Source organism: Neofelis nebulosa, chromosome X, assembly GCF_028018385.1.
Source record: "Neofelis nebulosa isolate mNeoNeb1 chromosome X, mNeoNeb1.pri, whole genome shotgun sequence".
In the NCBI taxonomy this organism is placed as follows: domain Eukaryota; kingdom Metazoa; phylum Chordata; class Mammalia; order Carnivora; family Felidae; genus Neofelis; species Neofelis nebulosa.
In genome coordinates this window covers 44,040,807-44,055,383 of record NC_080800.1, presented here as the reverse complement: position 1 = coordinate 44,055,383, position 14,577 = coordinate 44,040,807, and the positions used below count along the sequence as shown (strand labels likewise).

The following is a 14,577-nucleotide window of genomic DNA, read 5'->3' as shown; positions in this document are numbered from 1 at the left end:
TCAAACTATACTACAAAGCTATAGCAATCAAAACAGTATGGTACTGGCAGAAAAATGACAGAGATCAATGGAACAGAATAGAGAGCTCAGAAGTAAATCCACACTTATATGACCAATTTTTCTATGACAAAGGAGTCAAGAATATATGATGGGGAAAAGACAGTCTATTCAACAAATAGACTGGAAAAAATGGACAGTGACATGCAAAAGAATGAAAGCGTACCACTTTCTTGCACCATAAACAAAAATAAAGTCAAAATGGATTAATGACCTAAATGTGATACCTGAAACCATAAAACTCTTAGAACAAGAAATAGGCAGTAATTCCTTTGACATCAAACATTTTGCTAGATATGTCACCTCAGGAAAAAAAAACAAAAGTAAACTAAACTATTGTGACTACACCAAAATAAAAAGCTTTTGCACAGCAAAGGAAACCATTGACAAAACAAAACTCCACTTACTGAATGGGACAAGATATTTGCAAATGATATATCGGATAAAGAGTTAATAGTCCAAAATATATAGAGAATTTATACAACTCAACATTAAAAAAATAATAATAATCCACTTAAAAATGGGTAGAGGACCTGAATAGACATTTTTCCAAAGAAGACATACAAATGGCCAAAAGACACATGGAAAGATGCTCAGTAACACTAATCATCAGGGACATGCAAAACAAAACCACAATGAGCTCTCTATCATCTCACACCTGTCAGAATTGCTACTATCTAAAAGGCAAAAAATAACAAGCATTTGTGAAGATGTGGAGAAAAATAAACCCTCGTGCAAAGGTGCAAGTTGACAGGAATGCAAATTGGTGCAGCCACTGTGGAAATCTCTATAGAGGCACCTCAAAAAATTAAAAATAGAATTACCACATGATCCAGTAATTCCACTACTGAATATTTACCCATGGAATATGAAAACACTATTTTGAAAAGATACATGCACCCCTATGTTTATTGCAGAATTATTTAAAATAGCCAATATATGGAAGAAACCCAAGTGTCCATCCACAGATGAATGGATAAAGAAGTGATAAACGAATATATATATATATATATATATACACATATATATATATGATAAAAAGAATGAAATCTTGCCATTTGCAACAACATGGAATGATCCAGAGGGTATAATGCTAAATAAAATAAGTCAGAGAAAGACAAATATCATGTGATTTCACTCATGTGTGGAATTTAAGAAAGAAAGCAAATGAACAACAAAAAAAGTGACAAATAAGACTCTTAAATACAGAGAACAAACTGTTCTCTCATTGCCAAAGCAGAGGTGGGTGGGGGTATAGGTGAAATAGGTGAAAGGGATTAAGAGTACACTTTTCCTAATGAGCACTGAATAATGTATAGAACTGCTGAATCATTATATTTTATACCTGAAACTAATATAACGCTATGTTAATTGTACTTTAATTTTTAAAAAGAAAAAAAAACTTATGGGATGCAGCAAAAGCAGTTCTAGGAGAGAGGTTCATAGTGATAAAAACCTGAAGGAAAAAAATCTCAAATGAACAACCTAACTTTACACTTTAATGAAGTAAATAAAAAGAACAAACAAAACCCAAAGTTAGTACAAGTAAGGGAATAACTAAGATCAGAGCAGCAATAAATGAAATTGAGACTAAAGGGACAATAGAATCCATGAATTTAAAAGGTGATTCTTTTAAAAGATAAAGAAAACTGACAAACCTTCAGCTAGACTCACCCTGAAAACAAAGAGAAGGCTCAAATAAAATCAGAAATGAACAAGGAGATGTTACAACTGATACCACAGAAACACAAAGAATAATAAGGGACTACTATGGACAATTATACACCAACAAATTGGAAATATAGAAGAAATGGATAAATTACTAGAAACATAAAAGCACAAAGACTGAATCATAAAGAAATAGAAAATCTGAACAGATTATTAGTAGGGAGACTGAATCAGTAATCAAAAACCTCCCAAAAAACAAGTGTCTGGGACCAGACACATACACTGGTAAATTCTATCCAACATTTTTAAAACAGAATTCATACCAATCCTTCTCAAAATCTTCAAAAAAATATAAGAGGAAGGAACACTTCCAAACTCCTTCTATAAAGCCAGCATTACCCTGCTACCAAGACCAGATAAGGATGTCACAAGAAAAAAAATTACAGGTCAATATCTCTGATGAACACAGATGCAAAAATCCTCAACAAAATATTAGCAAGCCAAATTCAACAGTACATTAAGGATCATACACTATAATCAAGTACGATTCATTCCAGGGGTGCAAGTCTGGCTCAACAAGCAGAAACCAATCGATGCAGTACACTACATTAACAAAATGAAGAATAAAAATTATATGATCATTTCAATAGATGCAGAAAATCATTTGGCAAAATTCAACATCCATTTATGATAAAAACTCTTGACAACGTCGGTATAAAGGAAACATAATTCAACATAATAAAGGCCATATATGGCAAACCCACAGCTAACATCATACTCAATGGTGAAAACATTTCATCTTTTCCTCTAAGATCAGGAGCAAGACAAGAATGCCCATTCTCCCTGCTTTTATTCAGCATAGTATTAGAAGTCCTAGGCAAGAAAAAGAAATAGAAGTTATCCAGTTATAAAATAAATAAGTCACGGAGTTGAAAAGTACAGCAGAGGGAATAGAGTCAAATAATGTAGTAACGTTGTATGGTGGCTACACTAATTATGGTGAGCACTGAGTAATGTATAGAATTGTTGGAGCAATATGTTGTACACCTAAAACTAATATAACATTGTATGTCAATGATACTCCAATAATAAATTTTTAAGCATCCAAATCATAGAGATAGAAGTAAAACTGTCACTATTTGTGGATGACATATTATATATAGAAAACCCTAAAGAGGGTTGCCTGGGTGACTCAGTCAGTTAAGCATCCAAGTCTCAATTTTGGCTCAGGTCAAGCCCCATGTTGGCCTCTGTGCTGATAGCGTGGAGCCTGCTTGGTATTCTGTCTCTCCCTCTTTCTCCAGTCTCTCACTCTCTCTCTTTCTCAAAGTAAATAAATAAACTTTTAAAAAGAAAAGAAAACCCTAAAGAGTTTACCAAAAAAAACCTGTTAGAACTAATAAATTCCATAAAATTGCAGGATTCAAAATTAATATACAAAAATCTGTTGCATTTCTATATACTAATAAACTATCAGAAATTAAGAAAACCATCTCATTTATAACTGCAACAAAAATAATAAAATACCTAGGAATAAACTTAACCAAGGTGATGAAAGACCTGTACTCTGAAAACTACAAGATATTGATGAAAGAAATTTAATAATATGCAAATAAATGGAAAAATATTCTGTGCTCATGGATTGGAAGAATTAATATTGTTAAAACATCTATATTCCCCAATGCAATCTACAGATTCAATGCAGTCCCTATCAAAATTCCAATGGGATTTTTCACAGAAGTAGAACAATTCCAAAATTTTTATGGAACCACAATAGTCCCCAAACAACCAATGCAACCTTGAGAAAGAAGAACAAAGCAGGAGACATCATTCTCCGTGATTTAAAACTACATTAAAAAACCATAGTAATCAAAACAGTATGGTATTGGCATAAAGACAGACACATAGATCAATGGAACAAAATATCCCAGAGATAAACTCATGCACATATGGTCAATTAATTTATGGTAAAGGAGTCAAGGATATACAATAGGGAAAGGATAGTCTCTTCAATAAATGGTGCTGGGAAAGTTGGACACCCACCTGCAAAAAGAATGAAACTGGACCGCTATCTTATACCACTCACAAAAATGAATTCAAATGGATTCAAGACTTGAATGTAAGACTTGAAACCATAAAACTCCTAGAAGAAAACATAGCTGGTAAACTCCTTGAGATCAGACTTGTCATGGATTTTTGGATTTGACACCAAAAGTAAAGGCAACAAAAGAAAAAATAAACAGATGAGACTACTAAACAGCTTCTGCACAGCAAAGGAGCCATCAATAAAAGGAAAAAGGCAATCAACTAAATGAGAGAAAATATTTTTAAATCATATATCTGATAAGAAGTAAATATCCAAAATATATAAAGAAGTCATACAACTCCACAGCACAAAGCAAGCAACAATCCAATTAAAAAATGGACAGAGGATCTACATAGATATTTTTCTAAAGACATACAGATGGCAAACAGATTTATGAAAAGGTATTCAATATTGCTAATCATCAGGCAAATGCAAATCAAAATGTCAATGAGATACCACCTCACACCTGTCAGAGTAGCTGTTATCGAAAAGACAAGAAATAAAGGTTGACAAGGATATGGAGAAAAGAGAACCCTTGTGTACTGTTGGTATAAATGTGAATTAGTGCAGCCACTGTGGAAAACAGTAAAGAGTTTCCTTTAAAAATTAAAAATATAACTACCATATGACCTAGCAACTTCACTTCTGAAGAGAATGAAAACACTAACTCAAAAAGATATAGGCACTCTTATGTTCACAGCAACATTATTTATGATAGTCAAGATATGGTAAGAACCTAAGTGTCTAGTGATGGATGCATGGATAAAGAAAATGTGGTAGATGTATATGCAATGGAATATTATTCAGCCCTAAAAGTGAAGGAAATCATGGCATTTGCAGCAACATGGATGGACCTCAGGGCATTATGCTATATAAAATGGGTCAGAGAATAAGAAATACTATATGATCTCACTTACATGTAGAATCTAAAAAAAAAATGAGCTCACAGATATGGGGATGGGGGTTAGGATATGGGCAAAATACGTGAAGGTGGTCAAAAGGTACAAACTTCCAGTTCTAAAATAAATGAGACATCAGGATATAACGGACAGCATGGTGACTGTAGTTAATAATACTGTTTTGCTTACTTGTAATTTGCTAAGAGTGTAGACCTTAAAAGTTATCATCACAAGAAAAGAAATGTAATTATATATGGTGACACATGTTAACTACACTTACTGTGGTGATCATTTTGGAATATATACAAATATCAAATCATTAGGTTGTACCCCTGGAGCTGATATAATGTTATATGTCAATTATATCTCAATAAAAAAAAGAAAACTCTGGTTGTCCTTTGGCTTTCTTTTTAATTGCTCTTGTGTAATCAGGCCAGATTCATGTCCACTAGGAACTATGTCATTGTCCAGGAAGTGGTACTTAAAAATATCAGAAATTTGGGAAATATGACCTCTTGCGGAGAAGGCAGCAGAATCTCAGCTCTGCCAATTCCCAGGTATTTGACCATGAGCAAGACTTTTCACCTCTCTGACCTTTGGTATCCTCATTTCTAAAATGAACCTAATAATGTATTCCCTACTATACATGATTGATGTAAGGATTGGAGTGTAATAGTATATTATCGGGATTAGCATTCTTAAATTGCAAGTAAGCTCCCTATTGTGTAGGCCACTAAGATTGTGCCCTAGGACTTGTGTCTTCTTAATGCCTGTGATGGGTGTCTTCTAAAAGCTACCTTTGAAAGGAACAGAGCTCAGAGGCCATCTTCAGGGATGGTTCAAGCTCTGAGTGGAAAGTGGGTGTCCAGGTTAAGTCAGGGGAAAGTGTATGGCACCAAATCTCAGAAAGGGAGATTTTTAATACTGGGGACTGAAACCTTGGAATTTGACCTCAAGACTGATCAATTGTATCTTTTTCTCTCCCCCTTCCTTTTTTTCTCTCTGTTCTCTTGTCGTTTCAGGTGCACAATGACTGCCGTAGACGGTTTTCCAAGGAATGCTGGTTTGGAAGTCATCGAACATCAGTCATTCCTCCCACTGCCCTCAGCGACCCTAAAGGAGATGGTGAGTACCTAAACTTTAATCTCAGAATGTATTTCATTGGGACAGGAGGGAAGGTGCTAAGACTGGGGAAATTTTTTTTAATATGAAATTTATTGTCAAATTGGTTTCCATACAACACCCAGTGCTCATCCCAACAGCTGCCCTCCTCAATGCCCATCATCCACCCTCCCCTCCCTCCCATCCCCCATCAACCCTCAGTTTATTCTCAGTTTTTAAAAGTCTCTTATGGTTTGGCTCTCTCCCTCTGTAACTTTTTTTTTTCCTTCCCCTCCCCCATGGTCTTCTGTTAAGTTTCTCAGGATCCACATAAGAGTGAAAACATATGGTATCTGTCTTTCTCTGTATGGCTTATTTCACTTAGCATCACACTCTCCAGTTCCATCCACGTTGCTACAAAGGGCCATATGTCATTCTTTCTCATTGCCACGTAGTACTCCATTGTGTATATAAACCACAATTTCTTTATCCATTCATCAGTTGATGGACATTTAGGCTGGAAATGTTTTAATTAAATTATTATTCTCAACCAGTCAAATATTTTTGGGGAGTAGAAATGTGCATATATGTAAAGACAGCTCATGTTTCTTTTTAGACCTTTGGGATAATGAATGTTGTTATTTATGGTGTATATGTATGTGGGCATATTCTCTGTAGGCTCTTTCCCGGTTGCTTCTAAATTATCAGAATTGATTTCAGGTTTTTCATGATTTTCAGCCACTAGATAATCCATAAAAGAAGTTTGCTTGCATGCAGGTGGGCAAGGAAGAACTACATGAAGGCCCAGGTTATGTTACTCTTAGAATGGACACTAATACCAAGGTTGTCTACAAATCTGAAATTAGCATGATTATTGTCCCAGCATGCTCTGCTCATGCTTTGTCAATTCCTAAACACTAGTGATTTATTGATAATTCTATTCATAAGGTGTTGGAAGGCTACAAAGAGATCCAAGATAATAGCATATCTAGAGTTTATGGTTATTGTCGACCCAGGATATGGATATAATATGACAATTGATATGACATATGGATATAATATGACCAAAGGTAGCATATGCTAAGCTCCAAAGGAGTGACACTTGGAGGCACTTGGAGATCAGAAAATGTTACCACTGTCAACTAATTATAGGAGGTTGCACAGAATGGAGTTAGTAATGAAATCAAAGCAGCAAGACTAAACTTTCTATAGGGTCTCCTATCAGAGGGTTGGAGATGTTAGAACAGATAAAACAGGGGCCAAGGGGAGGGACGTTTTGTTTAGTTTTGTGTTTGCTTTTTTTTTTTAATTTTTTTTTCAACGTTTTTTTATTTATTTTTGGGACAGAGAGAGACAGAGCATGAACGGGGGAGGGGCAGAGAGAGAGGGAGACATAGAATCGGAAACAGGCTCCAGGCTCCGAGCCATCAGCCCAGAGCCTGATGCGGGGCTCGAACTCACGGACCGCGAGATCGTGACCTGGCTGAAGTCGGACGCTTAACCGACTGCGCCACCCAGGCGCCCCTTGTGTTTGCTTTTTAAAGTATGATATGACATAGAAGCAACAGGGTATAAAGGATAAAATAAAGGCCAGGCAACCATGAGTTTTAGTTACTTACTAGCTAGGTGACCTTGGGTAAGTCACTTACATTCTCTGAGCTTCACTTTCCACATCTGTAAATGGAATGATACTGTATATTGTGAGGATAAGTAATAATATGTAAAGGGCCTGAACATGAAGAAACATAGCCCAAAGGACAACGAAATTAAATCACTAGTCTTGTAGCCTAATGAAAAATGTAGACTCCCACAGGAATACTTCACTTTTTAGCAATTGCTAACAATGAATGCTTTTTTGAGTATACCTCTACTTCCCCACTTTTTCTTTGCTTTTGAGAGACTCTCCTTTGTGCCATTGAGTTGTTCATTTGCTTCTCCCATTATTCATTACTAAATAATGGCAGCTGTCAATATCAAAATCACATATCACAGCTAAAAAGAGCTGACCTATTTTACTAGCACTAAGGAATTTAGAAATCTAATATATTTACCAACTGACACACTACTGTTTCACTAAACCAGCAAAGAGATACACTACCCATCAATTTCAGTTTGTGTATGGTTAACTTCACTCTATATATGGTCAATTTCACTTACTGGAGGGGAAAGTTCGAATCCTTCATGAAATGTTTTCATTTATATTTCACTAATATGCTAATTTATCCAACTCTAACATGTGGTGGTCCACTCACCCAGGAGTGGTTAGTGAACCAGAATTTCATTGACTTAAAAATTATCCCCATATCGATGCTTACTGCACATTTTGTTGCCAAGGAAGAGCCAACATTAGCTGACAGCAAATAAAAGAAAGAAAAGTATATAGGTTCCTTAGTCAGAGAACAGAAGTGGGCAAGGATTCTGCAGCCGGTACAGCAGAGTTTTAGAACTGGACATAGCACATGTGCACATGTGTACATACACATCTACACACACTCAGAGCCACTCTAGTCTTTTCCAGTAATTTTCTAACCCTAACACAGATACATCCAGATAGACATTGGTACAGGGAATGAGCCATTCACACAGGTTTCTTCAGGTTTCTGTCGTGTTTCCTTAATGACATGCACAGACACAAAGCTAACTTCACTCAGGGATGCATACATATATTATTCTCAAATCTACTCAAATATTTACACACATAAAGTCACCTACCAGATAGTTAACTAGAGAGGTGATGAGGTGGATGACTTGGTAAATTAAAGATGCTTGACTGTACAGGGAAAGGAAGGGAGTAGGAGGAAAATAGGATTGATAGAAGAGAAAAAGTAACAAGCTAGTCAACCAAGCAAACTCAAGCTGCTATGAAAGTCAATTTAGTCTCGAATCTGAGATTTTGCTCACCCCAACAGGGGGACTTGGGGAAGATGTCTAAGCAGACTGAAGGATGCCCTCCTCAGCATCCCTCCAGTCACCCTAAATAGGTATTAAAGGGCTGCAACCTATTTGTAATTAGCCCAACAGGTTCTGTGCTTCCTGTCCTTAGGGAAGTTGGAATTTCTTAGTTTGTTTTTTCCTATCCTATCACTTCTTACTCTTGTTATAGACAATCAACTAATGGCATTGCTTCTTTCTTTTGTTTTCCACCAATGACGTAGTATTATTGCTTAGAAGAACCTGAGCTAAGCCATTCTTTTTGTGTAGTATTTCATCTAATGCCCCATGAGCTAGGTTTTAGCCTTTACTTTTACTCATCTGCAATCTTGATCCAATTGAATCTCACTCTTGAGAAGCTTTCTTTAAATAACAGTTATACTCAGGTGCATTGTGAGGGTTAGATGAACTAACATCTGTTAGAGATCATTTTAAAATATAAGAAGGGGATAAGTAAGCTGTCTTTATGCTAATTTAACATCCTTCTGTGGTACAAACTGAACAAATTTGAGAGGGATTATAGGCTTCCTGGTTTGGAGAACTGTGGTTGTATTAAGGCAGCTCAAAGAAGCATGAGCTTTTATTTGTTTGTTTTTTGAAAGGCTCTTTCAGGCTGTTGAGTCATCTAAAGTCAACTAAATTCTCTAAGCCCTTTTCACACTTGATCCTGCCAAACCAAGTTCCTATTGTCCAATTCTGGTACAATTTATGTCCTCGGGTGTAAAATCCAAGCTTCACATTTATCCCTTTTTCATCTTGTTGACTTTGACCTATCTGTCCATTAGGTCACTTTTCAATCTAGATTCTGTCATCCAATAGCTTTCCCTCCAGCTTTGAGTACTTCAAATTTGAGAAGCCAGCCTTCTATGTTTTCATTTGAATTGTTGATTAAAATTGCTGAACAGTACAGGACACTCCATTACAATTAACATCAGCTTATTCAAAAGCAGCCTTGTGGGCACAATTACTTACCTGGTTATGAATCTGCCTAACATTGCTATATTCCAGTCCACGATGCCACACAATTTTGTCACCTTGTTCACAGATTCTCTTGACAAACTTGGCCTTGCTCAAATTCAGATGTTCTCTGACTCTAGGAGAAATGCTAGATGGGTCTGCCCTTGTCTTTTCCAAAGAATAGCTTTCTGCCAACACTGCTTCCCTTTGTCTTCCCATCTGTAACCAAATTAGGTTTGACACTGAAGTGTGGGTTGCCTTAATTATAGAATTTTCTCCTTATTTCACAGTTTTCCATCCCCATCCTGGATTATTTTTATTAATCATTGCAACATGATGCTATTGTACATATGGAGAAATGAATACCCAGAGAATTTAAGATGTTTGCTCTAGTTTAGTGAATAAATCTAGAGGGCAACCAGCTGTGGCACACAGCTGCATTATGTTGTAGAAGTACATTGCAGAAGGCAACCCATGATCCAAGCTGCCAAATGGATCTACAAATGATTTCAGCTACACCCTCGTGGCTATTTAACTTATTGATAACATTAGCATAATTCTTTCTTCCTATTTCTTAATTTAATCCTTAAATAGTTGATATATTCACATGGTTAAAGTTTTTCTAAAAAATAGAAACACACATATGCACATATTTAGTTTAAAAATATTACTATCCTTTCTCTCAATCTTCTCAATCTCCTGTAGTCCCATCCCATGACCACTCACAAAAAGTTGACTACTGCCATTGGTTTATTCAATAGCTTCGAGTAGGTCTTCCAGTATATACTAGTAAATATAAACATATATTCTTATCCCTCCCCTTTTTAACACTGTACACATTGCTCTAAACCTTGCTTTTATTTTATCCTTCATAGTATATTTAGGAGGTCTTTTGTATCAATAAAATATTGCCTCCTTGTTCTTTTTTACGGCTATAAGATAACCCATTATATGGATATACCATAATTTACTTAACTAGTTCTCTATTGGTGGATAACTTGGTGGTTTTCACTCTTTTGCTATTACAACAATGTTGCAATGAACAATCTCATACAGGTCATTTTACATATACATCTATAGGAAAAATTCCCCGAAGTGTAATTACTGGGTCATAATGAATAGGCCTTTGTAATTTTCATAGATGCTGTCAAATTACCCTCCATAAGGCTTGTTGTCACTTTGCACTTCCACCCTCAGTGATAGTGCATATTTTTCCATGTCTTCCTCAATCAACTGTATCACCTATTTTTTTTTTATTTTTGCCAATCTTCTGGATAAGAAAAAAAATGGTACCATGGCCAGTTTCAACTAGTCTCTTACTATAGCGAGTTTGCTCATCTTTCACATTTAAGAAACAATTCATATTTCTTTTTCTCCTCAATGTAACACCTAGTTTATTTTCATCTCAACACTGGGAAACAAGTTAGTTTTTGGAATGGCCCACTTTGCAGATAAGGAAACTGAGGCCCAAATAGTTCATAGCAGTTGGTATCAGTGCCACTGCTGTCTCATCTTTAAAAAGGGACTAACCCATTGGACCTTTGGCACTGTTAAAAATCATTGAGCATAGAAAGATCTATTCCATAACCTCTGGCAGAGGGACTCCTTGCTTCTAAGCATAGCTCACAGTTCCACTAGATGTTGGCAGGAGGCTGTTTCCATAAATCCTTTCATTGAAGTGCATACTCAAAGTCATATGCTCACCTAAAGGGCGTTGGCGAGAGGTTGCTGAATAAAAGGAACCACAGAGCAGAATCAGATTCTCAAAGGAGAGGTAAGCCTGAGACCAGGTGGTGAGTTGGGGCCTGATTGTTGTTTGGTAAAGGAGCAAGCTCATAAAAAGATACTACCTTTTTTTTTATTTTCTTCATGTATCTTATGACTTGAACCTAATGTTTCATACCATACTAGCCACACCCTTATTTTAACTGCGTCCTCTAACATCTTGTTATCATTTTATATGGTCCCTGTCGTCTCTCTGACCTCATTTCTGCCACTCCCCCCCTCACTCACTCCACAACAGTCATGCCTTTCTGTTTACTGGTCTTCAGACACCCCAGACAGTCTCCCTTCTCTGGGTCCTAGCACTTACTCTTTCTTTTGCCCCAGAAACTTTTCCCCCTAATATCTGCATTGCTCAGTTCTTTATTTCATTTAAGTCTCATCTCACATGTCACCTCCCCAGAGAAGCTGTCTCTGACTACCCTGTCTAAAATTACACCCCCTTCAGTCACCATCCCCTTACCCTGACTTCTTTTTCTTCAAATTATATTATTTTATATTTTAATAATATTTATTTATTTTTGAGAGAGAGAGAGAGAGAGAGTCAGAGAAGGGCAGAGAGAGAGGGAGACACAGAATCCGAATCAGGGTCCAAGCTGAACTATCAGCACAGAGTTTGATGCCAGGCTCAAACCCACGAACTGGGAGATCATGACCTGAACTGAAGTTGGACACTCAACCAGGTGACCTGATATTATTTTCTATATTTCTTTGTTATGGTGTGTCTCCCACCATTAGAATATAAGTTCCACAAGAACAGAGACTATTTCTATCTTGTCCACCATTTATTCTCAGAACACAAGAAGGACAATCACAGAGAATGCCCTCAATACATATTTGTTGAATGAATGTCTTAACTACCATTGTGTCAACATATTACCTTTCGTAAAACAAATGTTGAAAAGGGCACTATTTTTGGATAATGTGTTCAGGGAGAGCAACTACTTCTAAGCTATGCTACTGAAGGGATATAGCAGACTCCCCTTATAGCTGTGAGTCCTAGCAAGCCCTGAAAATTTGGTGCATGACTGGCTAGCTGGATTAGGATCCCTTTGAGTTCTACTGGCCATTGAGTAGGAATTGGCCCATAGAAGAAGCCTGCTTTAGCTTTTCCAGGAAGCAAAGGAGCAAAGGAAGCAAAGGAAGCCTTTGCTTTTCCAAGCAAAACAGCCATGAAATCTGCTCAAGTCAGCAGAATTCCTCCAGGCTCCCTTTCACCCAGGTTACAACAAATGGGATATCTCACCTCCCTCCCCATGTCCCACACCATTCAGGAGTGAGCCACATACCTTTTTCACTTTGCATTTATTTTTGCTGGGGTATCCCTGGCAAGTCATAAGCTCAGAGGTTTGGGGGCTCACGATTTGTCTACCATCTCCTAGGGGGCCATTGCTCACTACCTGTCTCCCTGCCCACAGGCTCTAAGACAGCACAAGCTGGCAGGTTTTGGCAATTTAGACTGCTATAACTCCACTTCACTGTAGGGAACTTCAGAGTTAGGGATTATTAAAAGCATCTCTCTTATTCAGACAATTTCCCTATAGTCTTGTTTCCCCTGGAAGTTGGTGTGATAACTTGGATTGCTCTGCCAGAGCCTTAAAGGAGTGATTAAAGCTCCCTGCTTCATCCCACTTTGATATGTTCTGTAATTAGCTCCTAGCTAAAAGACAGCCTTTCCTCCCCCTCTCTCCTTACCTGGTACCTTCTCACTGTGAGAACTGAGCTATCCCAGAGAGAGGACTAGTTGGTATGCTGATCCTCCTCCTGGACTCCCAACACTCTCCTTCAGATTCCCCACAGTGTTTTATTAACCCTTCATTATGGCACCAATTTCCTTAATCTTTGTGTTTGAACATATTATTGTGTATGAGTCTGTTCCTCCAGCTTGAGGGCAGTATCCCTAGCAGTATCTAGCATGATGATTGGCATGTAGTAGTTGCTTAACAAATGTTTGCCTGGCAACAGCTGGGCAAACATTAAATAAAAGCCCCTTTGGGTTGTGTTCTGAATTCCCCTCTAGTTCTCATTCTCAGGGGTCTGGGCATAAAGAAAATCTGGGAGGCGTTGGATATGTGTTTGGCCTTGTTTGTGGTGATTGTATCATGGGTGTTTACATATATCTAAACTCATTAAATTGCACACATTAAATATGTGCAATTATTTGTATATCAATTATACCTCAATAAAGCTGTTTTTAAAAAGTCTTTCCAAAATGTGATGTTAAGTCATGTCTTGTTTCCATCTCAATGGCCCTGTTCTTTGTTCTCCTTTTTCTTTTTGTTGTGTGCATATATCAGGCCAATTAGTAGTATCTTCAGACTTCTGGAACCTTGATTGGTCATCAGCCTGTTCATGTCCCCTTCTCATCTTCATCAACTCCAAAAGTGGCGATCACCAAGGGATCATCTTCCTCCGAAAATTCAAGCAATACCTTAATCCTTCTCAAGTTTTTGACCTGTCGAAGGGTGGACCTGAAGCCGGGTAAGCATGGGGTAAGGGATATAGTTGGGTATATATATGGAACTTTTCACTCTATGCATTCTAGACTAGGATAGGTTTCCTGAAATCAGTTCTAGTACCTGGGTAGGAAAGATATATTTTCTCAAGTCAGGACACAAACATATAACTTCAGAACATTTCAGGTTGGGTAGTTGGAGAACTTTTAGCCCTCTCCCAGAAATCCCTTCAGGACCATGTCCTGGTCTCAGATTTGCTTCACTTTTCCTGGTTGGAAGAAGTCTAACTATATCTCCTGACCTCAGAGGAGAAGACAAATGAATATTACTGCTCACCTTTCCTGTCCCTCATTCCTTCCGGGGACCAAATAGATATATCTCTACTATAGGCCTGTTTTATTTAGGGACCATCTGACTGTTCAGCTCTGGTTTTTGTGAGGCCCCTGGCCAATGTGCAAGGCATTCTTCTTGGGCTCAACAAGGAGTTTAGCTATGTTATTGTAGCTTCTAAAGTATGATTAGGCATCGAAGATGGTAGGCTGAAGCAAGGCCTCATCTCCAGGATTGTCTATGGGAGCATTGCCTGTGATGTTAGGAATACAGAGAGATAGGAGCTAAGTGAAAGAAGGAAGGTAGCTTG

At 37.4% G+C, this 14,577-nt stretch overlaps 1 protein-coding gene across 1 annotated transcript in view; it reads left to right on the top strand.

The window, feature by feature from the left end:
• Positions 1-14,577, top strand: part of DGKK (diacylglycerol kinase kappa) — a 191,940-nt gene that overhangs the window by 131,909 nt on the left and 45,454 nt on the right. The window contains exons 8-9 of the mRNA XM_058713165.1: positions 5,733-5,835; positions 13,779-13,962. Of these exons, the coding sequence (XP_058569148.1) occupies positions 5,733-5,835; positions 13,779-13,962 (287 nt within the window). The remainder of the gene's footprint in view (positions 1-5,732; positions 5,836-13,778; positions 13,963-14,577) is intronic.